This window comes from Python bivittatus, unplaced genomic scaffold (assembly GCF_059951505.1).
Source record: "Python bivittatus isolate LINGU-HERP-01145 unplaced genomic scaffold, Pbiv_v1 ctg000960_np1212, whole genome shotgun sequence".
In the NCBI taxonomy this organism is placed as follows: Eukaryota; Metazoa; Chordata; class Lepidosauria; order Squamata; family Pythonidae; genus Python; species Python bivittatus.
The window spans coordinates 7,090,892-7,104,281 of NW_028277124.1; the positions used below are offsets into that span (position 1 = coordinate 7,090,892).

The following is a 13,390-nucleotide window of genomic DNA, read 5'->3' on the forward strand; positions in this document are numbered from 1 at the left end:
CTTTCTGGAGTCAAGCTCCGACACTGAAATGAAAAATCAGGAATGAAGTTGATGAGCTCTGATGTTTATTAGAGTCTTGGCCCCTAGGCTGAAGAAATGGATGTTGTAGAAAATTCATGACTGCCCACTCACAACTTCTTTAACTACTAAAAGGCACAAAAGTTTTCTTTTTCAACTCTGCAATTAGGTATTTAATAGCTGCAGCCCTTGCAATCTTAATGGAGTAAACTTTGGCCAACATAATTTCTGAGTAAGAATGGACAGAGCACAGAAACATGAAAGAAAAAAAAACGAATGCGCACTTGAATTTGAAAATATTTTATTTGAATAATAAATAATTATACAGTTAAAACAGTTCTATTGAAGCATTCTATAAATAGCTAACAATTAAGAAAATAATGTGTGTAGAAAAGAGATTGCATCTAAAAGTAAGCTGAGCTGTTTGAGAGCTCTCCAAGCAAGAATAAAAGAGTTGCAGTTGTATGTTTATTCTAGATATAAAAGTTAAATCCCTTTCAACAGATTTGTTTTTTTTTTTAAAGAAGGTAATAATGCAATCCCATATATGTTTACCTAGAAATGAGCCCCACAGATTTCAGTAGGACTTATTCCCAGGGAAGTGAGTTTGGGACTGCAGCATTTAAAAGCACAGTGAAATGGTAAGAGAAAGGCAAAGCACATCAAAAATGATATAAACACCATGATTAATAAATAACCAATAAATAACAATTGCGCATAAATCATCATATACACAGAATGTCAACAAATATCTCTAGTCTGAAAAAGAAAAACAAACCCAAATGGTTGGCATTTTATAATATTAAGGCAGCGTCTACAACATTTTTCAACAACAATAAAGTCAAGGCAATTGTGGCTATACTAACCAAAGTTATATCTTTAAGCAGTTTGATTTTGTTCACATACAAAATAAAATTTAAGGAAACCAACCAACCAACAACAACGAAAAGGTAAAGCCAGATCCCAGCAGTTCACAAGCCATAATAAAGCTAATCAAATAGGTAAATGTTCAGTTCATAGCCTGTGAAATGTAAAGGCATCCATCGTCATTCCTTAAGATTCACTTGGGGCAGCAGGAGAGAGAACGGGAATCTTTTCCATTAAGATAGACACTTGGACCAGCTCCCGGGTGCAGGGAAAAGGGGGAGGGGGCTGCTCCAGTGAGCGCCCTCCGAGCGGCACAAGTAGAAAGAGGCCTTAAATACCAGCATCACATGGATGCGCAGCGGCTGGGGGTGGGGGTGGGGTGGGGTGGGGGTGAGAGAGAGCCCTACGAAACAGCAGCAGCAACAGCTGAAGAAGAGAATCGCTGGTTGGCGAGCTGACCCCGGCCGGACTCCCGCAGGAAAGGCGCGAGGGGTCTGCGAAGTCTAGTAGTCCTATGCCGCTCCGCAGGTCGGGTGCGCGGGCAGGCGGGCGGGGCGGCGCTGGTGGCAAGGCACAGTGAGACACCCTCTAGCAGGCTGGGCGCACAGGCACCTGGAGCAAGATGACCTGCCGGTTCTCCGAAGGATGGCATTTGTTGATGTGTCGGGTGAGGCCTGGGGAGCTGTAAAATGTCGCTGGGCAGTATTTGCAGGGGAAGGCCTGGGCGGCATGGAGGACGCGGAGGTGGCGCTCCTGACCGCTCTTACTGGGAAAGGTCTCCCCGCACACTGGACACAGGTGGCACTCGCCAGACAAGCTCAGCGGGCTGTGGCCGGCCGCCGCCTCTTCCGGACAGGCCTCAGGAGGCGGGCGAGCCTGGGGCAAGCCGTCGAGGGGCTCGTGGTGGAGCGGCAGGTGCTTGCGCAGGGCACTCTGGCGTCGGAAGCGCTTGGCGCAGCGCGGGCAGGTGAATTCCTCGGCGCCGGCGGCCTCCGGTTCTCCGCTACTGCCGCCACCGCCGCTCCCGGGACTCGGCGTATCCCGTTCGCTGCTGCTGCTGCCTCCACCCCCACCCTTGGCAGGCTCCTCCGGAACGGGCTTGGCCTTGGCGGAGGGGCCGTTGACTGGCCGGGGTTTGTGCCATCGGCGATGCGAGGCCAGGTTGGCCGGGCAGCTGAAGAGCTTGTCGCACTCCGGACACCGGTACTCGACGCGCACGATACGCGAGCACTTGTGCTGAGCCAGAGCCAGCGGGTCCGGGTAGCGTTCCTTGCAGAGCTGGCAGATGAATTCGCCCAGAGGCTGCGCGCTTCCCGGCCGAAGCCCCGCGGCCGAGCCCGGCTGCTGCTGCTGCTGCTGCGGTTGCTGCGCAGCCAGCGCAGGCTCCGGCGGCCCTTCTTTGATCCGCAGCCCCAGCACCGGGGAAGTAGTCACCTCGTCCTCGAAGTGCAGCTTGCGGGCCGCCTTGGCCTTCCTGCCCTGGGACCGCTTCGACGCGCCTGGGCTCAGCCCATGGCTGCGCTGAGGGGCGGGCGGCGGGCCAGTAGCGATGGCGGCGGCGGCGGCGGCCGCGACTGCCCAGAGCTTGAGCTCTCCTCCAGGGCCCAAGAGCAACGGCTCCGGCGCCGGAAAGGACTCGGCGGAGACGGGCGAGGCGAGGTGGAGGCTGCGTTCCTCGCTCACCGCCCGCGCCGGACTGTGCAGCGGCGCCGGCGAGGAGGGGCCCTCGGGCGTCCCGAACTGCGGCACCGCGGGCGCAGGCAGAAGCGCCGCCTCAGCGGATTCCGAGGCAGAAGCCGCGCTGGGGAACTGAGGGGCGGGAAAAGGTGGGGGAACCAAGAGCTGCCCCGGATCGTCTCCGTCCAGCGCAGCGGCCGGGTAGCAGGAACAGCGCGTCCTGTACGAGATGGGCGTAGGTCTGCGACTCCTCTTCACCAAAAAGCCCCGGGGCATCCTCGGGCAGCTCCGGGAGGTGCCAAGGCGTCTGCTGCTGGTGATGCTGCTGCCTCAGTCTCTGAGCGGCAGCCGCGGCTCCCGCATCCAGCCGGCTCTTCCTTCGGCCGGCCCGTCCTCCCTCCGCCAGCCTCGCCAGGAGAGAGCGAGAAAGAAGAGAGGCAGAGGCGGAGGCGTCGCCTCGCCGCGCCTCCTCACTTCGCACGCCCGTTCTGTTCCGCGGCTGACTCCCCGGGCGTCCCCGCCAGCGCGCCGCCACCGCCGCCGCCTCTCGGTGATGTTGCCCCCCCAGTCGCCCAGCCTCGCCGCCCGCTTTTTAAGGGGGGAGGACAGCATTGTTCTGGCCTCCTGCTCCTCCCCGGAGCCAATCAGCGCTTCCCGCGGCTGCTCCATTGGCTTTGAGCAGAAAGGGGGCAGGCGCCCGCCGAGCGAGTGGCTGGGCTAGGTAGAGCGCAGCAGATGTACCTGAGGGGTTCGGCGCTTCTCTTTTCTTTTTGTTTTCCCTCCCCCTCCTCCTCCTTTCTTAGGCCTTCCCTTCCCCCTCCCCTCCTTGTCCCCCCAAAAGGCACACGCCCAGCTCCGCCTCCTTTCACGGTCTGCTGCTTTTCTATGGGAAGGCGCACGTGCCTCCCTTTTGTGTCTTTTCTCCAGGCGGGGCACAAGAGCTGCCAAATCGAAATATCCATCAGCATGACAATACGGGATGGGGAGGACGAGTGTGTTGGCAGTTGGGGGGAGAGAACTGCCCACACCTCCGGGAGCAAAATAGCAACAAAAGAGAAGAATGAGTCGAAATATGTCGAGGAGAGGGCAAAATGCAGGCGGGAGAAAAGGAGAGAGCCGCGAACGGTGCGGAGCAAGAGGAGGACGCCAATTGTTTAAAAGCCCTCTGGGGCCAGGAAAATCCTGAGGAAAGGGACGGCTGTAGAAATCGTGAGGCGCGCGAGCTTCTAGTGGCGGAACAGAAGCAGCCCAGTGCCGCATATGAGGGGGGGGCGGGGGGAAAGAAGGACAAGGCGACGCGCGTGAGCCCGGCCGCGCCTGCAGCCGCTTGTTGTCTCCGCAAAGGCAAGGGCTTCTCGCGGCGAAGAGCTTTGTCCGCAGAAAGCACTGCGGCTGCGCTGGCGCTTTTGAGCGAAAAAGCCCTCTCCTTTCGCCCCTCTCAATCCTGTGCGGGCCTGTTCAGGAGTAAACCCATAAAGTTCAGTGGGGTATTGCCCTTTTTAATCTGGCAAAACGGGGGGGGGGGGAGAGAAATCCCTGGCGCTGGTGGGCGATTTCCTTTGCCCGCTCTAGTCCGGGCGAAGAAGCGCGAGCAGCGGATTGCAACCACTTGCCGGCCAACCGAGGAGACCTGTGGCTCCTCCAGACCGCAGAGCGGTGCGGTGTGGCGCTGACGCTCAGCAAGGAGCCGCGTCTGCCTTGGGGGTACGCATGTCACTGCTGCTTCAGCTGTTTACTCCGTTCAAGTATTAATATATTTACAAATACGTAAAGGCCATACTGAGCAGAGCGGAATGACCTTTTGTGCGTTGACCCGATGAAACATTATGATACAGAATTGGGCTGTAAGCACTGAATACGGGTAACATCTTGGGCCTAAAAGCATCCTGCACAAAGGCTCTTATCTGCTTTTTTAATGCCAGACCCGGGAGGGAGAAAGGGCTCCGTCTTAGGATCCTAGTTAGGGACAGAATCCGACTCCCGAATCTCTGCAGCAAGGCCGAGTCGAGACCCGGTGGCTTTCTAGATCAACAGCGACTGAGCAGCTCCGTGACTTAAATTCCCCTCCTCGCCAGCGCTCTACCTGGCTCAGGAAGCAGCGAGCCCCTCTTCCCTAACCTTACAATCAGAGGCTCTCAGGGCACCTCGGACAACACCCCGAGGATCCGTCCCGTCCCGTCCCGTCTGCTGCGTCTGGGCTTTTCTGCCTTCTGCCTGCCAGGTTCGGAATTCTAAATTCTGACCGCTTCGCCACCCTGCAACGTGTAATTAAGCAGAATTCTTTGGAAACCGAGTCGTTTATTTCGGCTTCCTGTCGGAAGGTTTCTTGTTTCTTTCCACCTTCTGGGCTTGATCCGATATTCTCCTCCGCAACCTTCGAGGAGGAGCTGAGCTGCATTTCAAAAGGGGCAGCGAATCGCCCCCTCCTCCTCAAAGCACCAGATGGTTCAAACCCGAATTCATTCGGTTTAAGTGGGCTGATGGTGGGTCGCCATTCTGATACAGACTCTTTAAAGTTGATGAAGGCGCCCTTGGCGGCTCAGGGAGGGAGCGAGAGAAAGGACGGGGCCGGAGGGGGCTCATGCATTTTAATCCAGTGCGGGCATTTTGCTGTTTGACATCTGATGCTAAATCAAGGGGACTAATCAAGTAGCCAAAGCGGGAGAGAGAGAAAGGGTCTGTCTGCCCAAGGAGGTCTTCCTGTGTCTCCCCCGCCACCTTTGTCAAGGAAATTAACCTCTGGGTATTGAAAAGGAACCGCGGCCAATCTGGAGCAGCAAGAGGCGCGTGCTGCTGGGGGCCCGCCACGGGGGCGGGGGCAGCGACTGGAGAGACTCCGTGCTAAGCCTCCTTCAGTTGATGCGCAAACCCTTAAGAACTACTAGCCAGTTCGGATCTTCGGGCACTGGGAGGCCTCAGGAACAAGGAGACGAAGTTTCTCCCGCAACTTCGAACGCTTGGCTCGTAGAAAAGGCAAACCGGTGCGGCGTAATCGGGGAAGGAAGAGCGGGAGAGGGAGGAGAATCGCCGCGCGGTTCTCCACCCGCCTTCCAGGCGCTGGCTCGCTCCCCTGCAAGCCGTCCTTCGTGGGCTTTCCTGGGCAGCATTCAAGGCCCGGAGCGTTTTCGTTTCGCTGCCTGCTCTGAAGTTAGCAAGAAGAGGATGTGTTCAGGGCCGGTGATGGCGCTAGGCCGAAGAGAGAAAATAGAGCAACCCTAACCCGATACTTCCCGCTATAGGTGACATCTATTTCTCTCTGTCTCGTCAGTCAGTCCGCAAGCCCAGTAAATAGTAGCCGGTCAGCTCTACGCAGGTCGATTTGCAAATCTCTCCCCACAAATTCGAAGGGTGATGCTTGTGCTCAAGCATCATTGAGATGAACGGATTCGTTTTTGCAGACTTTGCTTTCCCAAAATAGACCCTTTTATTCACTTAAAGCTGGTAAAAGAATGGAGAAATAATGAGAAATAACTTTCGGCTCTTCTTTAATTGTATAGCAGGAAAAGCGTTGAATTCAGAGTCTCTATATTAAACCCATGCATCATCAACACTCAGTATTGTGATCTGTAATTTGGATATGGACTTCTTGTATTCTCTCACCTGCTCTCTGTAGTGACTCTAACACACCTTCTCGGGTGGGGCCCCACACACACATACACACCACTAATATAAATGTAATTAGTCCCTCAATTTAGATTTAGGGAACTTTCCGAACCCTGGGGATAAAGACATTCAAGATGGTAATTTGTCCCATTTATAATTTTATCCCTATACTGTACTCTCCTCACTAAATTTCAGATACATTCAAAACACAAAGCAAAACTTCCGGGTTTTTATTTTAATTTCTAAGAAACCTCTCAGGAGGCAAAACAAGTAAGAGGTTTCCCCAATAGCACATTTACATACAGAGTATATATACATATAAGAAAATAACATAAACACTTGGTTACCCGTACGATTCCCCCCCCCCTTTATTTTCTGTGCAGTTATCCATTGCCACATGAAAATAAATATGAAGGCTCTTGGTTTAAGTTCATGTACAATAAAGATATTTGAAAAGAACAGTCTAAACTGATTTTTGCAAGAAGGGAGAAAAAGGAGGAGAAATATCACCAGCATCATCTTTCAAAGCAAGTGCAAGCAGCAGGAATTATGTACAACTAGCCAGGGAGAAGCCACTTTCTCTCATTTTTGCAAGCAAGCATCTTAGGATGCCTAGCACTTTCTCCACTTCCACCTAACCGTTTTAGGAACATCCTCTGAAAGCCTCCATCCCCTTGAGTGAGAAGGGCTAGACTGTTGTTTTCCCCCTTACAAGACCATGTCAAACAAAGCTCCACCCATTACATCAGAGGCGGAGTCAGGTGACCAGTGGCCAATGGGGTCAGAGAGGTGCTTATTGGCCATTTCAGGCTAATAGGGCACGCCCTCTTCCCTTGGTCCCTACTCAGCCTTGCCTGCCACCATTCTGCTGTTGTCTCCCTAAGAAACTGGACACAGCAGCACGTGAAATGCAACTATCTGCCAGGGCTTGAAGTAGAATAACAGTGCAAAGGTATAGCAGTCTACTGTAACAGGTTGAAATAGCATAAACTTGACATGATTGTACCTCCCCTCCTCTCCTTGCCTCCCAAACAGCACAGAGGAATCTGTAAGGAGGCATTTGTTGCCTCTGTGTGTGTGTGTGTGTGCACGCGCGCATATAAATAAAAGGAAAGGGTGTAATAAAACTGCTGCTTTTGACTCAGCTCATTTGTGATTGAGTTATTTTTTAAAACTTCATTGATCTTGGTACAAATAGAATGGAGAAGAAAAGGAAGGGCATCACACAGAAGCTACAGATAATGAGGAGAGTCCTGCATCTATACCCACCCCATTCATGCTGAGGGCCACAACTGAGGGCTGTTTTTCCTGTTGAATGGTGTTATACTGAAAGAGGGGCCAGTAAATTCAGAGGTCTTAACCAATAGCCTTGCCTCTCCTTTGCTGCCCATGCAGGACAGCACCACTCAGCTGAGTCAGAAGATTGGCAGTAGGAGTAGAAGATGGATCAGCAACGGGGACAGCAATTTCTTCTGCAGATTAAAAGACAGGTGGAATAGCATCAACAGTGAGGAACGTCTCTAATGCAAGCAGTAGAGATTAGGAAAAGAGATGTTGCACTTCACAAATTATTTAGTTATGAAGTGGAATACTGTGGATGTCTAAGGATTCTGAGGCACAATTTTTTTTTTTTTTTTGTCTGCGCTCAGTCATTGCTGACCCTGCAGTGACTGCTTGGACGAGTCCTTGCAGTTTTCAAGGCAATTGTTTCGGAAGTGGTTTGCCAGAGCCTCCTTCCTAGGGCAGAGCCCAGCTGGCGAGCGCAGGAGGCGGGGTTTCCGTTGCTTCGCGCCCTTTTTCGGGCGTGCGCGGTTTTTCGCGCTTACCAGCAACTGCTCCCAACTCCTTTTTGCAAGGCGCCGCCAGCATTTTTCCTCCCACCGGAGTGAGAGTACCCATTTGTCTACTCACGTGAGTTTTCGACCTGTTGGGTTGACAGGAACCGGGGAGGAAACAGGAGCTCACCCTGTTTAACGCGAAGGCTGGACTCGAACCGCTGAAGCGTAGACCATTTCTGGCCAGCAACTTTCAGCGTCATTAAGCCGCTGCACCACCGCATCCCCCCTGAGGCACAATAGAGGGAGAAAAATTGTGTTTCCTGCCCTAATTCAGTCAAACACAGAGCCCCAAAAATACCTATAATACAAAGAATGATCCCCACTAGTGACTTAAGACATCTTCTAGCTTATCCAATCATTGCTGGATGACAATGCAACAATCATGAGAATGGGATTCATAGTACCACAGTGATGGAAAAATACTGTAATGCTAAAGATGTTGTTAGTCACTAATGGGAAAATGGGTGGTGCCACATTTCCAATGTGTATTGGCATGTAGACCCCGTCAATTTAGTGATATAGACTAAAACATGGAAGGCACCAGGTTGGGCATAGCTGCTTTGTATACATGATTAACAAAGGGTAGAATCTACCACAAATACATTCTAATGGGAAATACTAAATTCTTTTGTATCTCTCCCACTCCAGTAAATGGGAGCAAGGCATTTCTAAATAAAATTACCTGGAAATTAAGCTTCATTTGAACTCAGCCAGCCTTAAACAAACTTGTATAGGATTGTACTATGAAGTGCTCTAAGCTTGGCTTGAATTGTGACTCAGGCACTGTCTCATTATTTTCACTGCAAACCAAGTCTTAAAAGAAATACTGGTTGGCTGGATTCACACAGTACAATTAGCACTAAACCAGATTAACTAACTGCGATACCTGTTTATAACACATGCTATGCTCAACAACTAAAATATATTATAGCTTAATATGATACAGTAGTCCGGATCACCCAACATACTTAAGACAATGACTGCATTTCCTGTAATATGCTAAACAACTAACTATCCAACCCCATTTCAGCCTGGTTTAGTGTGCTGTGTGAACCTAGATATTATTAAAATGAGTCACTGGCAACTTTTAGCTAAATTGCTTACTTATTATTCAAATGAGGATAGGAGGATTAACCAGAATAAACTTGTTTCAGTACTTTGGATCTGTAAAGCAGAAACAGAAAAGGTTATGTCTCTGAGCATATACAAGAATTTGTGCCATCTGAAGATTTTCCCTCAGTCACTGAAGCAACCCCACTGAAGGGTGCAGAGCAGCCTAGATTTTTCTCTCCCATCCCTTACATGAATTTCCCCTTACTAGCATCAGATACTTTTTAAAAAGTATATTTGCACAAATCATACTCCTTGTAAAGATAGATCATGTGTAGGAGTTCAATGGGTCTCCTAGAAAGCCCTTTCCAGAATTATTGGCATTTTTTAGGCATACAGTAGGCTTCTGGCTCTCTTATTTGTAGGAATACCAGATCAGACTGGCAGTATTTGATCCAAATGCTCAGCAAGACATAAATCTGGTCTGTTATACTTGCCTTCCAGCATTCTGGCCAATTGGCATCGCTGTCAAATAGGAGTCAAAGTATTATTTGATACCATTAAGTCCTTTCCAACATAGGTGGCGATATATGTTTGGGTCTCTCTCTCAATTTACCCACTCTTGCTCCATCCTTCTTAGTGCATGCTCAGGACCTGCGCCCTATAAGCTTTCTAGCTAAGGGTCCCTGTGTCCTGGCTGTAGTCCTATTGCAACAGACTTTATGATCACTTCCCATCCAAATGGGAAGGGAAGCATTTAGTTTTGCAGAAGATAAGCATTCCAGCAGCAATGCAAGCTCAGTTATCAACAAAAAGCCAGTCACAGGCCCCACTGCTTTGCCTGGCATCCCTCAGGTCACAGGGTTTCACTGGCACAGCCTGTATTAATCTTTTGACTTGCAAGACACCCCCCCCCCAATCAAAATGGTTGCACAGTAGGAGCAAATGTTGCTTAGGCTTTCTGTGGCCACAAAAAGAAGCTATGATGTCACCAGGCAAAGCATGGCTAGGGTTGTACCAGGCTGCACCATGCTCAGGTTCATCCCTGAGGCTTAGGTCCAGATTTCTTGGGCACTGGTTTGTAGCAGAAACATTAAACATGACTAAAGCAGCTCTGGAGTGTGGCACAAACATTAAAATGGGATAGAGCAGAATTCTCCATCATATCACAAATGCCTCTACCACTTCCTCCTTCTCCTCCTCCCTGATGAGAATAGACAAAGCATGGATCATTTATTGCCTTTGATTCTTTCTTTACTTGAAGTTTACATCAGCACCAAAATGTCTAGGCATCTCCTATGCTCTGTCCTAACGCACTAATCTTATCTTGTTTCCAGCATCAGACATATGTGAGTCCATTATGACATCATCACTGTGTTGATACATCAGTAATAAGGACAGGGTTGAATTACCACCATGAGGGCTGGCTTCTTCTTTTAGTAAAGAAATGGCCACTATTAACTATACAAGACAAAGGAGCTTGAAAAGTGAAAAAGATTTCCTGCACACAAGCTAATATCCAGCACTTAACTGAAGCTGAGCCTGGTAATCACTTGACAGGAAGGCACTTAGTAGAGTCAAAAATAAAGTAGTAGTTTTGAGTTAGTCTTCCATGTAAGTCAAGGGAAATGTTCTTTCAGTGTGAAACACTGGCACAGGATCAATCTAGCTAGCTCTGGATGATATATATTCCCACTATGCCTGGTTTGCAAGAAGCCCAACCTGGATAGGATTTTCATGCTGCTAGTTACTTGAAAATGCAGCGCAAATCATTGCCAACGACTGGGCTGTCTCTGGGCTGTTCCAGACAGCTGAGTTAAACTGCTCTCCACCAGTCCTTGAGGATCAGAAAAGTATGCTGGCATAAATTGTGCTGCTTCTTGTTGCCAGACCCTGTTCTGCCACAGTAATGAGGTTTGCAAATGGTGCTGTCCTTAGTCATTGTTGTAGCCGAAGTTAAAGGAGAGGGATTGTAGATTCCCTAGCTTTGTTTTCCCTTCAACCAAGACCCACCTGCTGGGTGGAAAGATTCACTATTCTCCTTAATATGGGTGCAGGGCGAGGTGAATTTAAAGCAGATACTTAAACAGCAGGTTTAGCTATCTGAAAAGTTGCCTAATGAGTGGCAGGCGGTAAAGTAGGAGGGCACTCTCCCGACCCTCCTTACAACCCCTCTTACATGCCTGTTGCCTGCCAGTTGGGCTGCTACGCTGTAGTCTAATTACAGTGAATCCCAGAAATCGAAAGAGTCATTATCGTGTTAGTCACACTTAATATTTGTACTGCGTGCGGTAAAAAAAAAAAAAGGCAAGCAGCATGCTTCTGCCAGCATCTCGGCTGTGGAGAGAAACCGGGCAGTAGAGATCCAGGGCGCGCGGACTGACGCCCAGCAGCACCGCGCACCGGCTGGGCAGATTCGGAAGGCCGCCGGTTGCCTTCCCATTGATCGGAACAGCCTTCCGCATCTTTTCTCTCCGACGTCGCCGCCTCCTCCCTGCTGTTCCCCGGCGGGCTAGTCGTGCACCTTTCTCGGCTTTGGAACCACCGCTCTTACTCCCTGCGCGGCGGAAACAATGGTGGCATTGCTGACTACTATTTGACCCGGGCCAAGCGGGGCCTCCGGAGAGAGGCCTTTGTGTTCACAGGAATTAGCGATTGTTGTGCCAGCCCGAGGGACACGCGAGAGACACGCGAACGTCCTCCGCCCGCCTCCCCGCGCCCGGCTTCGGCCTTTATTCTCCTTCTAAGCTGCGCGCCCTCCCTTGCTTGTCAACCCCCCCCCCCGCTTTGTTAGGCACTATTAGCATAAAGCTGCCACGGATCTCCCGTTTAAATAATTACACAGTAAAGAAGGGGGTACATGAAAGAACGAAAACAAGAAAAAACAAAACGCACGAAACAGAGGGAGGGAGGGAGGGAGGGAGGGAGAGAGGGATCTCATATTCCCTCTTGCCCCGTTTTCATGTCCGCACATTGAGTACCGAGGGCAGCTTGGGTCCCGCTGCAATTTAGGCGAAACTGAGAAGACGCAGCCCTTCACTTGGCTGTGTTGGGGGAAATAAGGTGGAAGTCCCCCGGCAGGGCCAGCTACTTCTAGAACCAGAGTGAAACGTCCTGAAGATCAGCAGAGGAAAAAGCCCAGTTGATCGCAGGAAAACGCACTGGGCCATCCTTCTCACCTCAGTGAAGCCGGGGCCAGAGACCTTCCCGGTAGGCGGGGCCTTATTTCCATCGCCCTTTTTAACCTAAAAAGAGTATTTCGAGAAACCCCGAAAACATCGCCTTCGGGGGTGGGGGCGCGGGGAGTGGAGTTACCGCTCGAGCCATCTCGGCGCTAACTTCCGAGGGAAGCTGCTCAGAGGCAGACAGTTACAGGCAATTGCAGCGGAAAGGTCAGGCGCCAGCTGCCCGCCCCCGCGGCAGGAGACGCAGCGAGGCTTTAGGCGCCCCTCCCAAATCTCTGGCCCTCTACTTCGCGGGCTCTTTGTCCTTTGCTCTCTGGCGGCGTGTGCGGGAGTGCGGTGCGTCAAGGGCGCGCGTGTTTTATTTGTCCGGCGCGAATGTGTTTGCTCAGTGATGTGTGCCTTCTCTGCCTGCTCTCTACTTAATGAGGGAGGCCGTCGCTTCGTGTCCATTAGCATACAGCTGCGGTCCCTCCTCCTCCCTTAAGGGCGAAGCACACTTTATCCCGGCCTTATCATCTCTTTCTCAACTAGAACAATCAACAGCTTCTCGCACATGACTGAGCCCACTCCCAGCTCTGCCCTCCGCCCGCCTCCTTTCTCTTGTTCTGCGCCCCAACCCGCAAGTCGGAATATAATATAAGCATGTTTTACATCTTCTTCCGATCTTTCTTTCTTACTTGCGGAGGAGGAAGAGCGTCACTAGCGTAAAAAGCTTGCACCAGCCATTGGCCCCTTCCAACCACCTCAGACGCAGATTCCGAGTTGTCAGTCGGCGCGGTGGAGACGATTCGCTAAGTTGATGACCTGTCGACCCCTTTTCGGAAGAGAGGCTTTTTGTGTTTCTGCTTCGCAGATGCCCCTGCAAATCCGAATCTACTGGGGATTGCTCTAAGGCTGGGCAGAGCTCTCTTTAGACTCGGGCCTTGCTGGTATTGCTTAAAAATAGAAGCCAGACCCAAAGAAAAAGGGGATTTTCACAATCCAACCCATTGCACTGCTCCAGTTGGGAAAGTGGCATAAACTCGGCTCTTCTTACAAAGTGCAAGTTGCTGGGCCTCTTCCCCCTTGCCCCTAACTACAACATACAGGAGAACAAGCCCTGGCAACACCTTTTTTTTCCCTTGTCCTCATGATTGGTCTTAATTTTGCTCC

At 50.9% G+C, this 13,390-nt stretch overlaps 1 protein-coding gene across 1 annotated transcript; it reads right to left on the minus strand.

The window, feature by feature from the left end:
• Positions 1 to 360: 360 nt before the first annotated feature.
• Positions 361 to 3,120, minus strand: INSM1 (INSM transcriptional repressor 1). The gene has a single exon (XM_088131494.1). The coding sequence runs from the start codon at positions 2,836 to 2,838 to the stop codon at positions 1,474 to 1,476; it is 1,365 nt and encodes a 454-aa protein (XP_087987620.1). The 5' UTR covers positions 2,839 to 3,120; the 3' UTR covers positions 361 to 1,473.
• Between the last annotated feature and the right edge of the window lie 10,270 nt (positions 3,121 to 13,390).